General features: G+C 39.6%; 2 protein-coding genes across 6 annotated transcripts in view; one reads left to right on the top strand and one right to left on the bottom strand.

The window, feature by feature from the left end:
* KLRG2 (killer cell lectin like receptor G2) overlaps positions 1-1,904 on the bottom strand; it is a 44,657-nt gene extending 42,753 nt beyond the window's left edge. Inside the window, exon 1 of the mRNA XM_074193573.1 lies at positions 674-1,904. Within this exon, the coding sequence (XP_074049674.1) occupies positions 674-1,820 (1,147 nt within the window). The 5' untranslated portion in view covers positions 1,821-1,904. The remainder of the gene's footprint in view (positions 1-673) is intronic.
* Positions 1,837-20,239, top strand: part of LOC141492873 (uncharacterized) — a 34,707-nt gene continuing 16,304 nt past the window's right edge. The window contains exons 1-5 of one of the 5 annotated variants that reach the window (XM_074193576.1): positions 1,837-2,613; positions 3,052-3,109; positions 3,195-3,268; positions 17,144-17,234; positions 17,452-17,564. In XM_074193576.1, the coding sequence (XP_074049677.1) occupies positions 3,217-3,268; positions 17,144-17,234; positions 17,452-17,564 (256 nt within the window). In that variant the 5' untranslated portion in view covers positions 1,837-2,613; positions 3,052-3,109; positions 3,195-3,216. Of the gene's footprint in view, positions 2,614-3,051; positions 3,110-3,194; positions 3,269-16,267; positions 16,760-17,075; positions 17,235-17,451; positions 17,565-20,239 lie in introns of those variants that run through there. The other 4 variants (XM_074193575.1, XM_074193574.1, XM_074193577.1 and 1 more) reach the window with 4 other exon arrangements.

Here is a 20,239-nt window from a genome sequence, read left to right as displayed (position 1 = left end):
AATGAATGTGTGAAAGAAATTAGCCTAAAGAGAAATCAGGCTTTGAACAGGGTAGCATGGGTTAATAAATTCAGCCCCAGTCTAGGGACCAGTCTAGGGACCAGTCTGGGGACTGGTTAGGACCTTATTTATGAAATAAGCAAGCTTTGGTGCAAGTAAAGCAGAGGGAGAATTACTCCCTACTCCTCAACAGTGGGAAGGGGATAAGAGCACTGGGAAAGATTCCTTGAAAAAGTCTATTGGAAAGCTACGGTTATAGTTTTATTTTTATTTCTATCTTCAAAGAGTCAGGCAAATAATAACATACACTGATGGAACTGATTTATATGGAAATATCAATGTTCCTAATAACAGAAAACGTCACATGTCTGAGCTCAAGGGAAGATGCAGGGGCTGGCATTCGGCTGGAGGAAGTATTCTCCAGCGTTTCCAGAGTTAATCCCCCTGCAGACCAGGCCAGTGGCTGGGTCCAGTGGCTGGGTCCAGCGGCTGGGTCCAGTGGCAGCCACAGGCAGGATTTCCCTGTCTCTGGGTCCCCCCCCCCAGGCTCCCCTTCTCCCGCACTGGGCCAGGCGGGGGTGTCCTCTTGGGACCCTGGGCTTCCCCTCCCCTCTCCATTAGGAAGGGGGCTCCCTCGGGAGGGGGGGTGCCTCCGCAGGATGCGCTCTCTTACCGATGCGGGAGATGATTTGGTGTAGGTGGTCCCCGTCGGCCCCGAAGCCCGGCAGCAGCTTCTCCCACTCCTTGTCCTCCAGCCCCAGCTCCCGGCACCTACACCGGGGGAGCCCCGACGGGGACTCCCCGGGCCGCCAGGGTCCCGGGCTGGCCCGGCCCTCCTGCTCCTGGGAGCGGTCGGCCCAGCTGCTCAGGGGGTGCGGGCTGCCCCCCCACGTGCTCCCGGGGGAGGGGGTGCGGGGCACCACGTAGCGGGAGGAGTGGCGCGAGAAGGCGGGGGAGTCGGGCACGGGCACGGAGAAGAAGCGGCTGGTGGGCACGGGCGAGGGCGAGAGCCCCGAGAGCGCGGCGCCCACCGGCTTCACCCGCACGTCCACCTGCAGCTCCACGGGCGCCCAGCCCCCCGGGCTCGCCTCTGCCGGCTCCCGCACGGCGCCCGGGCTGGGGGGCTCGCCCTCCCGCGGCTGCGCCTCTAGCGGGGCCAGGCTCCCCTCCCGATCCGCGCGCCCCGGGACCTGCTCCGAGGTCACCGAGGCCCGACAACGGAAGGAGCCGTAGCCCAGGCGGGCCTGGGGCACCCGCAGGAAGGCGGGGCGCGCGGAGAACGGCTTCTCGCCCAGGAGGTCCCGGGGCCCCACCGGACTGGCCGGGGCCGCCGGCTCCGGGGGCCCTTGGGGGACCCCAGCGGGCTTCTCGGGGGGCTCCGGCTGCTCCAGAGGCGGCGGCTGATCCCTGGCGACCCACTGCTCGGGGGAGCCCAGCTTCTCCTCCGGCCCCGGGGAGCCCAGCTTCTCCGGTCCCGGGGAGCCCAGCTTCTCCTCCGGCCCCGGGGAGCCCAGCTTCTCCGGTCCCGGGGAGCCCAGCTTCTCCTCCGGCCCCGGGGAGCCCAGCTTCTCCGGTCCCGGGGAGCCCAGCTTCTCTTCCAAGCCCGGGGAGCCCAGCTTCTCCTCCGGCCCCGGGGAGCCCAGCTTCTCTTCCAAGCCCGGGGAGCCCAGCTTCTCTTCCAAGCCCGGGGAGCCCAGCTTCTCCTCCGGCCCCGGGGAGCCCAGCTTCTCCTCCGGCCCCGGGGCCTGATTGTGGATCGGTTCCTTTGGGAGCTCGGTCCCGGCCATTTCCTCCCCTAGGACCGCCTGGTTCCGAACCATAGCTCGAACTACAGGCTTTCGGTAGGCAGAGAGGAGGGAGAGCTCCTCACCTGCACCCAGGTAGACTCAGCTCCGCCCTGCGGGCCGTTCTGATTGGATGAACGCAGGAGAGCGTTGGCTCTCCTCGTTGGCCCGCCCCCCGCCCCCCGAGTCTGGCTTGGATCGACTGTTCCTGTGGTTACACCCCTCGTCCCAACCTCCCTTAGCACCCAGACCTCAGGGCTGAGATGAGGTGGGGCAGTTAGTTGGCTGCCACGGACAAGTGTGAACTAGTAGTTTGGGGAGACTCAGGCCACCCCAGGCCCACAAAGGAGGTATCTAGTCAAGAAAACCATGAACTTGGAGCCCTGAAGACAAGGCCTCTATTTGCCCTGTGTGTTAGAGCTGGAAAAGCCACAGTTAACAGTTTAGTCCTTTGGCCATCTCCAATGTTTCCTTAAGAGACTAGTAATTTAAAAGAAAATGAACATTTGGGGAAACTTTAAAGATGAGGAAGACCTCCTCATTAGATTAAGGGTGAGAACCTAGGGAAATCAGGTAACAGAACCAAAGGAAAGCAGACATCAGGTTCAATAAAGAGCTAAAGTGTGTTATAATGTTTGAGTAATTGTCAGTTCTCATCCCTTTGGTTTTTCCTGTGTGGATTATCATTATGTTAGCTTTTAGAATTCCCTGTGGTGTCCTGGAACTTGAAGAAATTCATCCAATATCACCCATAAACTGAAACATTGAGGTTTTCTACAGAAAATTGCCCTGAACTATACTTCTTCCATTATATGGGTGAATATCTTCGGTAAGTATTGACAGATATTTAATATTGACAGAAGATTGTTGAACAAATTATTGTTGGGTCCAAGGTATGATGGCAACTTTCGTGGATCTTTGTATATAAGGAGTATGTTTGTGAGAGCTTATTTTAGGCTGGGTTGTAGCCACAGTTCCCTGGGAAGTTAACTCTGTCTCTGGAAGAGCCAAAGACCTGAGAACAGTCAATGGTAAAAATCATCTAAGGAACTTCTTTTTTAGAGTTCCTAAAAAGAGGCCTCTGGAGAAAGACCCTTGAATCTGTATTGTTCTAAGTCAAATGCCTTTTTAAAAACAATAAAATAAAAATACAACAAATACAGCGGAAATTTTTATTCAATGTACCTTTCAGTACAGACTGGGGCCCAGAATCTGAGATGGTAGTAAGATGATCAATCAGTCCCTCAGTTACCCATATCTTGTACAGATGATGTTAATAGACCATGATCTGGTGGAGACAGAAATTAATAGAAAAGAGCAGCCTGGTTTGTATCTGGGGAATGGAAATATCGTTTTGAAGATTCTACATTGTTGGGGCACAAGGATACATCTTTGTAATTGTAATTGCAGGTCGGAGGGACTTAGGAAGCAGATGACCTGCAGAATCACTCCTCTAGGATCACTTGCTCTTGGAGATAGTGGAGGTAACAAGTCACAGATTGTTGCAGATTGTTCCTATTCCATGTAATTGCTGCAGATGGGGTTGCTTCTCAGTCATGATCAGTTGAGACTGGTGCAACTCCTGAATCACAAATCACTGGGGAATGATATTCTTTTCGTTGATCTACATACACTTACTTACATTCCATCTTTCTCTCACCAAGATGTTTTTAAACTTTCTCATTTTTTCTATTAACAGTTGAAGGATCTGTAATTATCAATCAACTATTATTGTTTTGGGGATGATGGAAGGTACTAATAATTCAGAAAGTTAACAGTTAAAATTGCAACTGCTTGGTTTTCTTTTTTTCCATTCTGGTTTACCTTAGCCTTTACTTTACATTACCCTAAATTGTCTATATCATAGCAGGTTTGGGCAAACAGCATTTGGTCTGGTGCTGCCATGGTAACCACAGGCAGAACTCAAAATTCAAGAAATCTAGGAGCCTTTTAGCGGTGAATTAAATGTTTTTGAATTGATAATTTTATATGGCCTGAGAATAATGTTATAAATATCAAATGGCCCTTGACAGAAACATGGTTCCCCACCTCTGGCTTTGAGAATGCACAGAATTCTGTCTTTATCACCGGTCATTTCCCCCTAAAACCAGTAGTTTTCCATGAGAACTATTTCCACCACAAAGAACCCATCCTCTAATAATAACTAAGAATCCATAGTTACTCAAAATACTGCCACAACAGTATTCAACAACAGTTTCCCAATGTCAATTCAACAATAAACAAAATTTTAACAACACTATGCAATAGAATAATTTTTTAAAATTAACTGAACTAGTCTGTAAAAATCACATCAGAAAACCCTGCAGTCCAAAAATAGCTTAGAAATAGCATAAAAGGGGAAAAAATCAATGAACTTCTTCAACATTAGAGCATTCTCGTCCCAAAATAGAGATCTAGATAAGCCTTCATATATAGCTCACATATTGGTCCCTAAAAGTTAACCAAGGAGCAGCTAGGTGGCACAGTGGATAAAGCACTGGCCCTGGAGTCAGGAGTACCTGGGTTCAAATCCGGTCTCAGACACTTAATAATTACCTAGCTGTGTGGCCTTGGGCAAGCCACTTAACCCCATTTGCCTTGCAAAAAAAAAAAAAACCAAACCTAAAAGTTAGCCACCTTGGATTCAAATTATCTTCAGTATCTATTAAAAACTGTTAGGGGCCATCTCCATTCTCCCTGATCTATACATTGCCTACTGGATCCAGATGGCTCTGGAGGAGAGAGTGAGGTTTGTGACTTTGCACAGCCTTTCTCACTTAATTCCAATTCATTTGCAAGTGATGATATCACCTTCCTGATGTAATGTTCCTCTTTGAAAGTGAGGGGCAAACATTGAATGAACATCAATGATTAAATACATTCCACCAATGATTCTCTTTTCCTAGATGAGAGGATACATTAACTCAGTCAAAGAAACATTTGATTGGAACAGAATAGCATGACATATGCACACAAGCATTTCCCCCTACAGATCCTTAGGCCAATAGTGTAGCCAACAAACATATAAGAAAGAGGGAACTAATATATATATATATATATATATGTGTGTGTATGTGTGTGTGTACATACACACACATCTATGCATACATACATATACATACACACATACATATACATACATATATATATATATAAATATAATAGGCTGCTGATATCATCTTCTAGACTGTCTTTTCCTTTTCTCTGCCATCTTCTGGTTCTTGGCTGAATTTTAGCTTCTATGCCATCCTTTTCCTGAAAGGGAATTGGTCATAGCTCTTTGGTGAGACAGTTCATTGTATAGGCCTATTTCAACATTTTTGTGAATCAGGACTAAATCCTTAGTCAGATAGCCAGCCACCAAACAAAAAATTAACTTTAAAAAAATTAAATAAAATCTATTTTTAAAATTCTTTGCTTTCTACTCAGTAATCTTTGTTGCTGGCCTGCCTACTTTTTTGGGTTGGATTGAACAAGTATCAACTTTCATTTTGTTCCTGGCAGCCCCTATTTTGATAGTGAATTCCCCAGTTAATAAAAGTGCTCAAGCAGAGACTGGATAGCTAACATGTCAGGGGTATTTCAGAGGAGATCTAACTTAGGAAGCTGTACCTTCATCTACAGATCCATGATAAAGACACATAAAAATAATATAGAGACAACAGAAACCCATGAACATGCCATACAAGCAGAGGGTACAAAAATGAGAAAATGCCCAGAGGTTAAATAAGAATAACATCATGGATGACAGACAAACATATCTTCTAATATTTGTGGTTCTTCTGATTAGGCTATTCCTCCCTAGAATGTAAGCTCTTAGAGAAGAAGTTGTTTCAGTTTTGTCTTTGTTATTCCTATCAACTAATCCAATAAACTGGAATATAGTAGGAGCTTAACAAATGTTGATTTTAGTTATAAATCTTTGAATGGGAATCTCCTATTTGAGGAATGGAAATTTGCTTACCTTTAATAAAGGTAAATAATCAGTCTTGTTTAGTTAGCTGATAATACTAACTGGATATACATACTATACAGATCTTATGGGAACATACCTATGAAATGAAAGCAAAGCTTCTTTGACAAAAAACATTGCTGGATGTCTGAGACACCTGGGTCCTGTGTGAACTTGGGAAGTCACTCTACCATAGTTTTCTCATGAAAATGAGGGCTTTTGTGCTGCTGGGTCCCAAGGGGGTCAGCAACAGAAAGGTCCCTTATACATTGAAATGTTTGTAGCATTACCTTTTTTAATTTTAAATGTATTTTAATAGCCACTGACATGAATGTCAGACCATATGTTCCCTTCCTTTCTTCTCCAAAAGAACATCAAATAAGAACAACCAAGCAAATCGAATTAATACATTGACCATCTCTGAAAACTTTTGTCTCATTCTATACCTCCTGCATACCACTATTCTGAGAGATGGTAACTATGCTTTGCTATCAAATCCTCTGAAATTGTGACTGATCACTTTCTTGATCATAATTCTGAAGTTTTTCAATGCTATTTTCTTTTACTCATTGGAGTCAATGACGAAATTGTACTGGTTCTAATTGTTTTGCTGTACATCAATTCATAAAGTCTGCCCAAATTTTTCTGAATTATTGATATTCATAATTTCTTATAGTATGATAATATTCTATTGTGTTTATCACAATTGTTCATTCAGTTCCTAGGGAGGGGGGGCACCCATTTTTCCTTTCAATTTTTTTTTATTTTATTTATTTAAGATGATGGAGTTAAGTGACTTGCCCAAAGTTACAAAGCTAGGCAGTTATTAAGTGTCTGAGACCTGATTTGAATTCAGGTCCTTCTGACTCCAGGACTGGTGCTCTATCTACCAATCTATTAACTGCCCCTTCCCTTTCAATTCTTTAGCAATTTTTATGGTAGCAAAAACGAATGGAACCAAAATGTGCCCTGTCCACTGGGGAATGATAGATCAAACTATTATTGGTTGCAAAAAATGATCACTATAATTAATTGAGAAACATTCAAAGGCTAATATAAACTGATGCAGACTAAAAAGAGCAGACCCAGAAGAACAATTTGCCCAGAGATTGAAATAATAATGCTGACAGTGTTTGTTAGTGACAGTGTTGGTCAATTGGTCAATTGTAGTGATACATTTTGGTCCTAGGGAAGAGATGATGCAATAAATTTTTTATTTTTAATTTATTTTATATATAAATAGCTTATGTGTTTTCCAATTATATACAATAGTAGTTTCTACCTATTTTTTGTAATGTTTTGAATTTTACAATCCCCCCCCTTCTCTCCCCTCCCACAGAAGGCAGTCTGATAATCTTTACATTGTTTCCACGCTATACATTGATCAAAATTGAATGTATTGAGAGAAAAATATCCTTCAGGAAAAATATAATATCAGGAATAGCAAAATTATGTAGTATATAAGACAACTTTTTTTTAATTGAAGGTAATAGTCTTTGTTTAAACTTCACAGTTCTTTATCTAGATACGGATGGTATTCTCCATCACAGATACCCTAAAATCGTCCCTGATTATTGATTGCACTGATGGAATGAGCAAGTCCATTAAGGCTGATTATCAACCACATGTTGCTGTTAGGGTGTACAATGTTCTTCTGGTTCTGCTCATCTTGCTCAGCATAAGTTCATGCAAGTCTTTCCAGGCTTCTCTGAATTCTCATCCCTCCTGGTTTCTAATAGAACAATAGTGTTCCATTACATACATATATATGTATATACCACATTTTGTATAGCTATTCCCCAATTGATGGACATTCACTCGATTTCTAATTCTTTGCCACCACAAACAGGGCTGCTATGAATATTTTTGTATAAGTGATTTTTTATACTTTTTCATGATCTCTTCAGGGTATAGATCCAGTAGACCCATTTTTTAGTAGAGAAATGGAAGGACTATAGGAGCAAAACATTGTATATGGTATCAGATGGTCTTTCTGTTAGTTTCTAGTTAGTTGTTGTTTCCAGACGGGGTCAAGGGGAAGTGTATATTGGGAAATTACTTTAATGCAAAAAATAAAAGGCAAGTTGTTCTCTCTGATGATTAGGTGGTTGCCTCAGTCCAGTAAATTAGGGATTCCCTGGATCACAGGTAGACTAATAGAACACTAAACAATAAAAAAAAAGGTAGTTAAAGTAAGGTTAATCTCTGAAGTCTTTTGCAGGTCTAATAATTTGTGATTCTGATTCTAGCTATTTTATTGGAAACATAAGAAAAAACACAGAGAATATATGACTTTATTATTTTTAATAGTATTTTATTTTCTCCCCATTTACACAGTCTGAAAATTTTAGCATTCATTTTTAAAAAATATTTTGAGTCTAACTTTTCTCCCTTTCTTCTTCAGAAAATGGTTTATATATGTACTATCATGTAAAACATTTTTTCCATAGTAATCTCAGTTGTTAAAGAAGAAATAGATCAAAAGGAAAAAATAACCATGAGAAAGAATAAAGTAATTGAAAAAAATTTGTTTCAATTTGCATTCAGAGGCCATCAGCTTCTTATTTGGTTATGGATAGCATTTTCCTTTGTGAATCCTTTGTCTTGTCTTGTGTTGCTGAGAAGAGCTGAATAACATCACACAATGTTGCTGATACTGTGTTTTCCTGGTTCTGCTCATTTCACTTTGCATTGGTTCATACAAGTGTCTCCAGATTTTTTTCTGAAATCTGCCTGTTCATTATTTCTTATTGCAAAATATTATTCGATTATATTCATATGGAATAGCTTGTTTAGTCATCCCCCAATTAGGCATCCCCTCAATTTCCAACATTTTGCCACCACAGAAAGAACTATTATGAATATTTTTGTACATGTAGGGTCTTTCCTCTTTTTTATGATTTCTTTGAGATAGAGATCTGTGATTGCCTTTTGGGAATAATTTCAGATTGCTCTCCAGAATGATTGGATCAGTCCACAACTTCACCAACAGTGCATTAGTGTTCTAATTTTCCCATATCCTTTCCTTTATCATTTCCCTTTTTTGTCATATTAGCTAATCTGAGGTGGTATCTCAGAACTGTTTTAATTTGTATTTCTCTAATCAAAAGTGATTTTGAACACTTCTTCATATGCCTATAAATAGCTTTGATTTCTTCATCTGAAAACTGCCTATTCATATTCTTTGATCAATTATCAATTCGGGATGACTTGTATTCTTATAATCAACTCAATTCTCTCTATATATATATTTGAGAAATGCGGCCTTTCTCAGAGACACTTCTATAAAGATTGTTTCCCAGCTTTTTGCTTTCCTTCTAATCTTGGTACATGGTGTGAGATGTTAGTCTATACCTAGTTTCTGTCCTCCAGTTTTCCAGTTTTTCCAGAACTTTTTTTTTTATCAAATAGTGAGTGCTTATCTCAAAAGTTGGAATCTTTTGTTTACTTGGTTACTTGGATCCTTTACTACTTACTGTGTCTTGTATACCTAATCTGTTCCATCGATCTATCCCTTTATTTCTTAGGCAGTTCCAGATAGTTTCTGTTATTGCCACTTTTTAATATAGTCTGAAATCTAATTTTTTTTAGGTTTTTGCAAGGAAAAGGGGTTAAGTGGCTTGCCCAAGGCCACACAGCTAGGTAATCATTAAGTGTCTGAGGTCGGATTTGAACTTAGGTACTCCTGACTCCAGGGCCGGTGCTCTATCCACTGTGCCACCTAACTGCCCCCTTGAAATCTAGTATTGCTTGGTCACTTTCCTTTGTAATTTTTTTCATTAATTCCCTTAATATTCTTGACCTTTTGTTATTTCAGATGAATTATGGAAGACAATGACTTTAAATATTACTGCAAGCAATATGCATAATGAAGTACAAATTCTGTCCTCTCCATAAGTATTTTGTCCAGGAGAAGCTCGCTCTTTTATAGACTCAATAGAAAATTCAGAGACAGAGTGGCCCTTTTGAACCTTACCAAGTTTCCCTCTGTTGTCAGTTCCACATCACTGGCCAGTCCCAGGAAGCAGGAGGGAGGAGGCAAGTTAGGAAGCACACCGGTCAATAGTCAGGTCTAGAAATGGCTTACAGAGCCAATTGTCAGGTGTACATTATGTGTTTACACATCAGAAATTTCCAGTTGCTTAAGAAAGTAATGGAGAAAATGTTAGAAATGCCAATTCAATTTAAGAGTGTATCTGAATACATTTTTATCCCAGGAAAATGAGTTGTTAAAACATTTACCAGGACATGCCTACCTTTAAATCTTTGCCCTCCCTCCTAACCAAAATATCCAGGCTACTCCCTGGGCAGTGGGAGGTTCAGACAGGATATGGGTGATTATCTTTCTCTAATCAAAACATTTTGAAAGCTTCTCAGAGTAGAACATTAAAACATGCTCCGTTGCACTTCAGGTAAAGAAACTTATTCACCCATATTTCTCAGATGATATCACCTCAGCTTTGGGACCCTTATCATTCCAGGTGCCTGGGCATTCTGAAGATGTAGGAAGAGGCAGGTTTTCCATTCTTTCTTGATTTCTCTGAAACACTTTTGCTCTCAATTCACCCAAAATTTTGTGGGTGGATGAGTGTTCAGGTATTCATAAGATCCAATCCTCTGCTGACTTTCCCACCTTCTCCATCTCTAACATTATATCTGGTAGAGTCAGAATTAATAACAAAATGATTCAATCTTAGCTGTAAGAATCTCGTGGGTTTTTTTGTATCTATGGGTCTGTGGCCTCTGATATCCAATAGGGTATATAAAATGTGACAGAGAAATCAGAATTCATTAGAATTGGTTTGTTGACTCTGTTTCTGGAACACAGTTACAATTACTAACTAATTATTCTCAAATCTTTTTGTCTGGATCTAGACCTATTTTGTACCTGTTTTCTCTTCTCATCTTAGCCTGACATAGATGTGTGTGTGTGTGTGTGTGTGTGTGTATGTGTGTGACATCATGAGCTGAAGAGCTAAAGCTAGCTGTGCAAAGCTCTTGAAAAGTATAGCATATATAGGTCCAGTGCTGTTTTATAAGAAAACAAAGTTGAGAATCTATGATGTATCTTCATCACAAGACAAGTTAGAATATCTGGATGCAAAAGGGATCAATAAAGATGTGGGGAATTAAGAAACTATTCTGTGTGGTTGATGTTGTTCAGGTGTTTTTCACTTAGGCATTACTCTTTGTGATCCCACCTTGGATTTTCTTGGCAAAGTACTGGAGTGATTTGTGATTTCCTTTTCTAGCTCATAACAGATAAGGAAACTGAGGCAGAGTTAAGTGACTTACTCAGGGTCACATAGCTAGTAAGTGTCTATGGTTGGATTTGAACTCAGATCCTCCTGAATCTGGTGCTGATGCTCTTTCCACCACAGGCTTTGTAAAATTGATTGTATCTGGGATTCTGTCACCTGTTGAGGGAAAACTCTCACTAAATTGTTGAATCTGACATGATTTTAAGGGTCTTCAGAAGCTGTGAAGTACTGAAAGTAGGAGTCCTCTCTCCAATATCTCCAACAAGTAAGTGGGCATCTGTTTTCTATTTGATGATATCCAGTGACAGAAAACTCCCTCCTTACTTTAGTAGCCCATTTATTTACTTTTGAGATGGGAAATTCAAATTATTCAAATTAGGAATTTTTTTCTTAAGCAGAAATCTACCCTTTAGCAACTTCTATTCATTGCTCCCAGGGGGCAACTATATGGAGATGTGACATTTATTAACTGTGTGACCCTGTTTGCCTCAGTTTCCCTTTATATATACAATATTTTTGCCAAGAAAACCCCAAATGGGGTCATGAAGAGTTGGACACAACTGAAATGACTCAACAACAGCAAAAACAACATTTATTGCTCCTAGCTCTGCCTCCTGGGGCCAACTGAAACAGACTGCATGATACAGTTTGTCTGATAAATTCGGAGTCAGAGCTCCTGCATTCAAATCCCAGCTCTGCCATTTCCTGCTGTGCAAACTTGAACCTGTCATCCTCAGTTCCTTCATCTTCCAAGCGAGGTGGCCTCTGGATTTCCTTCTCTCTCTCTAAATTTGTGGTCCTAAATGGAATTCCACTTCTACTTGACATTCAAAGAGCGCTATCATGATCCCCCTCAACCCCAAGACTTCTTTCCCACCCCACCAATGCTATTTGATCAAATGCAGCAGCTTAGAGGTATATTTAATGAAAAGGCAGCACTTTAAACTCTAACAGGGCCAAAGCAATCACTGTTCAGGGGAACTTACAGTAAGTTTTTAGAAATGGTTTGAAAATAGGCTAGCAAAAGCAGCCCATTCCCAGTGTTCATAAAATATGGGTGTATCTACATACACACATACATATATATGTATACACACACATATATGAACAAGGGGATAAGGTAGGTGATCTCTAAAGCAACTTCCAATTCTAGCTGTCTGTTGTTCCAGAATTCCCCCTATACAGGCAGCTGGCTGAAAGATTTTTTGCTAGAAAGGAAATTATCCTTTTCTTCACAAACTGAAGCACCAGCATCCTTAGTAAGATAAAGTTCTGAGTGAATTGCCTTTGATGGTTTTTCCAGAAACCTGTTAGAAATGGAGGGAATTCCCACTGAAGAAAAAAGGAAATGCTGAGTTTATGAATGGTCAGAGGAGAGTCAGGTCAGCAAAATGGGAAATGGGCAAAAGAGAAGATTGCTCTGATAAAGGATGAGTTTGTTCAGATTGATCAGCAGCTCCGGACAAGTTCATTGTCCTCAGAATGAAAACTGGTCAGTCATCAGCAGCTCAAATGGCATGGTCCGAAACAGTCAACAGAATTTATGAAGCATTTATTGTGTGTGCTTTGAGTTTGGTCAGACAATGAAGATGTCAAAGTCATCTGCTGCATCCTGGGTCAGTAGTCAGAGTGGAGGAGTGGGAACATTCCAGGCACGGGGAACAGCCTGAAGCCTGAAGCCAAGAGATGAAATACTTTTGGCATTTCCTAAGTAATCTATATATTATGTTAATTTATAAATCAATTAGAAATTTATGGATTGCCCATTATGTTTCGGGATCTGTGCCTGGGGAAAGAAATTAGTACTAAAGTGAGCCAATCCCTACCCACAGGGAGCTTACATCTACTGTCCAGTGATACCTTTCTTCCCCAGTTAAAAATCCTTGGATGAAGATCCATTAGATATTCATTCCATGAAATATGACTAGTCATCCTTTAGAACATTTAAGGTGAATGTCATGCTTGAGACCCTGCCAAACTCACTGTTTTTCTCTTCATGTTTCTATTTAGTGGTTCATTATTAACTAAAGAGTTAATCAAAGAATTGTAAAGCCATACATTTTATCCTAAAGATTTGATAGAATCAACCATTGTGATAATCCTGGTCTATTCTTTCTAAAACCTTTATAGTTTACAAAGTAGTTTCTTTATGATAGATCAAATATTTCCCCCCCCCTCACTTTTTAAAGGAGGAAAGTGAAGATTCAGAAAGATTAAGGAACTGTTTCAAATTACCTATTCAGAACCAGGATTCCAGAACCAATTCTCCTAAGTCCATGTCCAAAGTTTTGTTTTTTGTTTTGTTTTATTTTTTCTCAATCACACGCAAAGGTAGTTTTTATTTTGTTTTTGCAAGGCAATGGGGTTAAGGGACTTGCCCAAGGTCACACAGCTAGGTAATTATTAAGTGTCAGGTTATATTTGAACCCAGATCCTCCTGATTCCAGTGCTAGTGCTCTATCCATTGTGCCATCTAGCTGCCCTGCAAAGGTAGTTTTCAACATTTATCCATTTGCAAATTTATGAGTTCCATGTTTTTCTATTTTGTCATTTAAATGCAAGTTGCTAGTGACACACAGACACACATACACATTTACCATTTTCAGGCAAACTCTGTCAGAGGAACCTTTTGATACATAAATGATTCCTATGCACTTTTGCTGCTAGCAAAGGGTTCATGGCAAACCCTTGTTTTAAAAAGATCAGACACTGTGAATAGATTTGGTTGGTACATGATATCTTTAGGTCTTGCTAAAGTGGTAGAATAAAGCTCATGACTGGCATATGACTCTAGAGGGGTATTGTTTTTTTTCCTGGGGAAGGGGGTGGGGTCTGGATCTGTGATATCATTAAAACAAGGAAATATCTTCTCCCCAAGGCAGAGCAGCAACTGTTCTCAACTTGCAGACTTGAGTTTCCTAATACATCAAGGAGTTAAATGATTCTCCAGGCTCACATCAATTGTATGTGTAAAAAGCAGTATTTGAACATAAGTCTTCTGGACTATGAGGTCAGGTCTGTTGCCTCTCATGGAAAGGTATTTCCTACTGAAAATGAACAGGTCAGATAAGCATGGTGATGGAGTAGCATCACAAAAACCCATCACCAAAACCTCTTCATCACACATGTATTTTACATGTATGTATATTTGTACACATAAAATAACACACACAATATATTCTATAAATGCAAATACATGTGGTATATGAAATGATACATATGTATATACACATATATTGCAAGTAAAATTGCAATAATACTTGAGACAGGCAGCTAAGTGGCGCAGTAGATAGAACACGGGTCCTGGAATCAGGGGGACCTGAATTCAAATCCTACCTCAGACAATAATTACCTAGCTGTGTGACCTTGGGCAAGTCAATAACCTCAATGCCTTGCAACCCCCCCAAAATAATAATACTTAAGACATATTAAGTGTCTGAGGTTAGATCTGATCTTAGATCTTGACTCCAGCCCCATTTCCATCCCCCACCTTCCAATTATTATGGTGCCACCTAGCTACCCTTATACCTTCAGTACCCCTTATAATTAACATGCTTTTGCACAATTCTTGAACAGGTGAAGCTAGGTAGGAGGAATATCATGGAAGACATTTGAGTGATGATACTTTGAATTGGGAATTGTTATGCTTCTTTGAGAAGTTGATAGAGTCAGTAAGTAGATCCTAGATTCAGCAAGGAGCTAACACAAAGGTTAAACAGGAATAAAAGGGCAGCTAAGGTAGCTCAGTGGATAGAGCACTGGCCTTGGAGTTGGGAGAATGGAAGTTTGAATCCAACTTTGGACACTTAACTATCTATGTGACTTTGGACAAGTCATTTAACCCTGATTGCCTAGCATCCAGGCTCACCTACAGTTGTCTTGATTCAGTTGACGCAGATGGCTCTGAAGGAGAAAGTGAGGCTGGTGATAGTACAGGCCCCTCTCCCCAGCTCAAAATCCAATTTACCTTCTTGCTATGGCATCACCTCCCTGATGTCATGGACCTCGAGAATGAAGGACAAATGTCATCATCATCATCATCATCATCATTATCATCTAAACAGAAATAGTCTAAGATGAAGATTCTGCAAAGGTCTATCAGAAACTTAATACTAAGGCTAGGTAGCACAACAGATAGAATTTGAGGCTTAGAGTCAGGAAGACCTACATACAAATCTGATGTTAGATACTAGTTATGTGGCTTTGGGCAAGTCATTTAACCCTCTGCCTCAGTTTTCTCATCTGTGAAATGAACTGGAGAAGGAAATGGCAAACCACTCAAGCACTTTGACGAGGAAAACCTAAATACAGTTTTCATGAAGTCAGACAGGATTGAAAAGATTGAACAACAGTAATTAGCCCTCCAGTAGAATATAAACTCCTTGAGATCTGGGACTATTTATTTCACTTTTGTCTTTGTATATTCAGTTCCTCTTATTCTATCTGGAATATATTAGGTGCTTAATAAATGTTTGCTGATTGATTGGCCTAGTATATAGCAGATACTAAATGTTAATTTATTGTCTCCTGTGGAAGTGGAATTTGACTTTTTTGTATAATTTTCAAGGACTAGAACTAGAATGAATGAGAAAAAGTCTTAAGATATATTTAGGATCAAAATGAAGAAAAGAAATTTAAAACAATGCTTTAGGGGTGGGAGGATTGTGAGTTGTCCAGGTATTCAGATGAAGACTGGAAGACCCACTAAGAATGTCAGAGAGAGATTTTATACTCTAGGTCGACTACAGTAATAATGTCAAACTCAGATTATGTTTTGTCCTTCATTTCCAAAGAAGACCATGACATCAAGGAGGTGATGCCATGACAAGCACATGAATTGGATTTTGAGTGAGGGGTTGCTGTGTTAAGTTACCAGTCTCACTTCTCCTCTAGTGCCATCTGAGTCTATGTTCTCCAGATATGAATCAGGATGACTGGAGATGGCCCTGAATGTAAGGCGATCAGGGTTAACTGACTTGTCCAAGGCCACACAGTAAGATTCAAGTATCTGAGGCTGGATTTGAACTCCCTGTCCTCCTGACTTTGATAGCCTTTATGTAAGCAGGGATCTATCCACCATCTACCTGCCCTAAAACTCAGAGACAGGGGTCACTATATATAAAATCCCTGTAGAAGCATATTGATTTAGAAAACCATTTATTAATATTATCTATGTTGTGGTATATTAAACATTTCCTAATTATATTATGATCTGACTGGGACAGTGGAAGTGTTACAGGTCATATGTTTGACAATTCCCAACTAGATAGATGACCACTTGGATCCCTCCCCCCTTCCAAGATTCTGTTCTTTTACCCTATGATTCTATGATTCTGTGATCTATGTACGATTCTTCCTTGGTCTTCAACTTCACCAACAATCTTTCTTGGCCCTTGTTGAGTTGGTACAACTACTCAAGACTAAAAGAGAACCCTGACTGCACTTATAGAAAATGACAAAGACCGATTGATCACTGATACAGAGAAGGACCCGATTTTGCTGAGTGAGAAAGTTACTGTTGTTGGTGACTTGGCTTCAAAGCAAGCTTCCTTAGATTACCTGAATTAGGATCTATACCCTGTGTCCTGATAAATCATCCTTATCACTTGTGAGCTTGCCCTTCTGGATACCCTTAAAGATATATATTCATAGTTCATTTCTCCCAACTGAAACACCTCTAGCCGGTCTCCCTGTTCTCTGCAGTCTACCAGAAACCATAAAGATCTCTTCCAAATATAGTTACATCTTGTCCTTGTGCCCAGGTAAGATCATTAGAGGCATCTATCTAGGATTCATTTTCTTCAATGCTCTGTCCATTGACTTTTTATCCCCCCCATTTCTACTATTCTTTTGTTTTCTTTGTGAATTTTTTTAATTGATGTTCTCACTTCCTGATGATTCCCAATAGAACATTCCCTGGTAACAAATACATGCAGTCAAACAAAACAAATCAACAAACTGCCAGTCTATCCAAATAGATGTTTCACCTCTGGTTCCTCACTTCTCTGCCAAGAGTTGGGAGGCCTGCTTTACATAAATCCTCTGAAGTCACAATTATTGTCTTTCTTTCCATCACAGTCAGGCAAGCTAGGAGCAGCTATCCTGGCTCTGATTGAGATTGGAAGACCTGCAGATCTATTTTCTAGGCATCCTAGAGAAGATGGCATTTATACATCTGGCCAGGGACAGGGACAAGGTTGCAAAAATCTCAGCTCCTGGAAATTCACCTTATTGCAGGTATAAAACATGAAGATTACTGTCACTAGGTCTTCTATAGGCGTCCACTCAGCCTGAAATAGGGATAAGGATTTTGTTTATAAGTCATCCCTCCCATGGACCTTCCCTCCATTTCTGTATAAAAGCATCTACAGCCAACCCCAGATACTAATTAAAGTGCTTTGTCTCCAGGGGTGAAGCTTCAACTGTTTTACATTCATTCTTTTCCTTTTGCCAGTAAATCTGAAAATTTATTTTGTGGTGATCAGAAAGAACCAGTCAAAACCATCAACACAGAGCAGCAGACAAGATTGTCTTCAGTGTTGGAACAGGGATCCAGAATGGTTCTGAGTAAGTAACTCTGGAGTAGGTTAACGTTATCTTTAAAAAAGAATAATAAGATAGTTTTCAACAGTCATTTTTTCCCCTGTGGGGGCTTCTTTATTTTGTGGTAAGTGTCACTGGTGAACATACACTGGTGAACGAGAAAATATTCTCTTTCACACATAATCTGGTAGCATTTTAGTCTGGAAAACAGGTTTAACATAATTGAAAAAGGCCTACCAATTTTCAAATATAAATTATGTTTGCTCTATGAAAATTATAATTGTCTGATGTCTTGTTATTTTCCAGGGCAAACTCTGCCAAGATATATAACAAAATGAGAACAAGTTAGAAAAGCTATAGAGGCTTAACTACTTATAATAATAGTTTCCCTTTTTCACGGAAAATTACATCGATAGTAAATTATCTTAAATATCAGAGAGAGACTTAAACAACTAATACTCTACTTAAAAGTTGGGTTTTTTTTTTTGCGAGGCAAATGGGGTTAAGTGGCTTGCCCAAGGCCACATGGCTAAGTAATTATTAAGTGTCTGAGACTGGATTTGAACCCAGGTACTCCTCACTTCAGGGCCAGTGCTTTATCCACTGTACCACCTAGTCACCCCAACTTAAAAGTTATATACTTTGAGCAACATTACAATCTTAAATATTTTATTTTCTTTACTTTGATAATGAGAAGCATTTTGTTTGATTGTCCCCCAGGCTCTTTTCATTCCAGGGTAGGTACCTGCTAAAGTTGATGTACAGAGTTAAAAATCATTAATTTACACAAATCACTCATTAATTTAAACACAGCATTCATTTTTGCAAGATTTTGAGTTCCAAATTTTTCTTCCTCTCCTTATCTTCCTCCCTCCCCAATACATATAGTTTATATATAATTATATTAAACATATTTCCACATGGTGTGAAAGAAGAATCAGAACAGTAGAAAAAACCATGAGAAAGAAAAAAAGAAAACATTTTAAAAAGTGAAAAATAGTATGTTTCAATATGTAATCAAACTCCATAAATCTTTCTCTGGAGGTGGAAACATTTTTCATTATAAGTCTTTTGGAATGGTTTTTGATCACTGAATTGCTAAGAAAAGCTTAGTGTATCATAGTTATCACAAAATATTGCTGTTAACATATACATTTTTTTTTTGTGGTTCTGCTCACTTCACTCAGTGTCAGTTCATATAAGCCTTTCCAGATTTTTCTGAAATCTTCCTGCCCCTGATTTTTTTATAGAACAACAATATTCCATCACATTAATTTACCACAACCTGTTCAGCCATTCCCCAGTTGATGGGCATCTCCTCAATTTCCAATTCTTTGGCAGGCTAACATTATCAAGGTCCGAATTTGGCTCAGTAAACTGAGGCAGGCTGACCTGGCTCACAAGCCCTTCATCCTTGGGGAAGGTTCTTTATGAATAAAATGATTGGGGATCTCAAGGTGCCATAAAGTTTCCCATTTATTAAAGAAAATCCTTTCTTGAAAGAGTTCAATACAGACAGCTTCTGAGAAAAGTACAAAGCTTTAATAGAAATTGTTCTAGGTTTGGAGTTAAAGGGCCTGGATTTACCTGAAGTCTGTTTCTGTCACTACCTGTATGATCTTGAGCAAGTCAATTCCTTGTCTGACCTTAGTTTCCTTATCTGTAAAATAAGAAGGTTTTTGTAGATGACTGTCCCTTCCAACTAAATCTATGATTTTGTGATCATATGACTTCTTGTAGGTGCAGCTTACAAAGGTAGAGAACTATATAACCCTCTTCACATAAAAGAACTTTATATAAGGCATTGTGGTTTTTTTTGGAGTGGGGCAAGAGGATGGTGATATATTCAATGAAGGAAGAAGGAAACTAGTTATAGCATTGTCAAAAATAGAATAAATAAAAATACCCAGAACAGAATGAAAGTTTAGAGAAGCCCACAAATAGAACAACTCTAAATTCATGTGTTAGATTTATTGAATACATTTTTTAAAAGCAAGCTACATATATTGACATTTGCTTATGAAATATTTTATGTGTTAAATTTAGAATTAATAAATATACAATATATTAAGTTTAGAAAAATAATTATATATAATATAAGTAATATATTTTAAAAAAATATCTTATAATCATTCATCTCCAAAGCTCTAGGTGGACCTGTGTTCTTTTTTAAATATTTAATATTTATTTATTCTCATTTTGTACAAATAATATTTTTTATACATTAATAAAATATTCTTGTTTAAGAGTAAACAAAATACCCCCTCCCCCAAAAAATATAGATTCGCTTGAGTGATGAAGTAAAGGGGAGAGAAAAAAATTAAAATAAAAAAAATAATAGTAATAATTGTAGGTATGGCCAGGTGGTGCAATGGACGGAGCACCAGCCCTGGAGCCAGGAGCACCTGAGCCCATATCCAGCCCCATACACCCAACAGTCATGGACCTATGTTCTTGACTAACTCATAATATATTATCTTTGGCTTCATTTAACTCCAATTCAACAAATATTTATTCAATGTCTATCCAGAGTAAGCACTCTGATAGGCACTGGGACTCCAAAGATAGAATCATATCTCAGCAGAGATAGAGGTAACCTTTGGGATCATCTGCTCTAATTGTTCTCAATTCTCTTAATCTCTTTTTGTTTTGTTTTTTTAGATTTTAAATTTTGTTTTATTTTTTCAATTACATGGGAA

Source organism: Macrotis lagotis, chromosome 7 (genome assembly GCF_037893015.1).
Source record: "Macrotis lagotis isolate mMagLag1 chromosome 7, bilby.v1.9.chrom.fasta, whole genome shotgun sequence".
Lineage (NCBI taxonomy): Eukaryota > Metazoa > Chordata > Mammalia > Peramelemorphia > Peramelidae > Macrotis > Macrotis lagotis.
The sequence above is the reverse complement of the archived record's forward strand: the minus strand, read 5'-3'. Positions and strand labels throughout refer to the sequence as shown.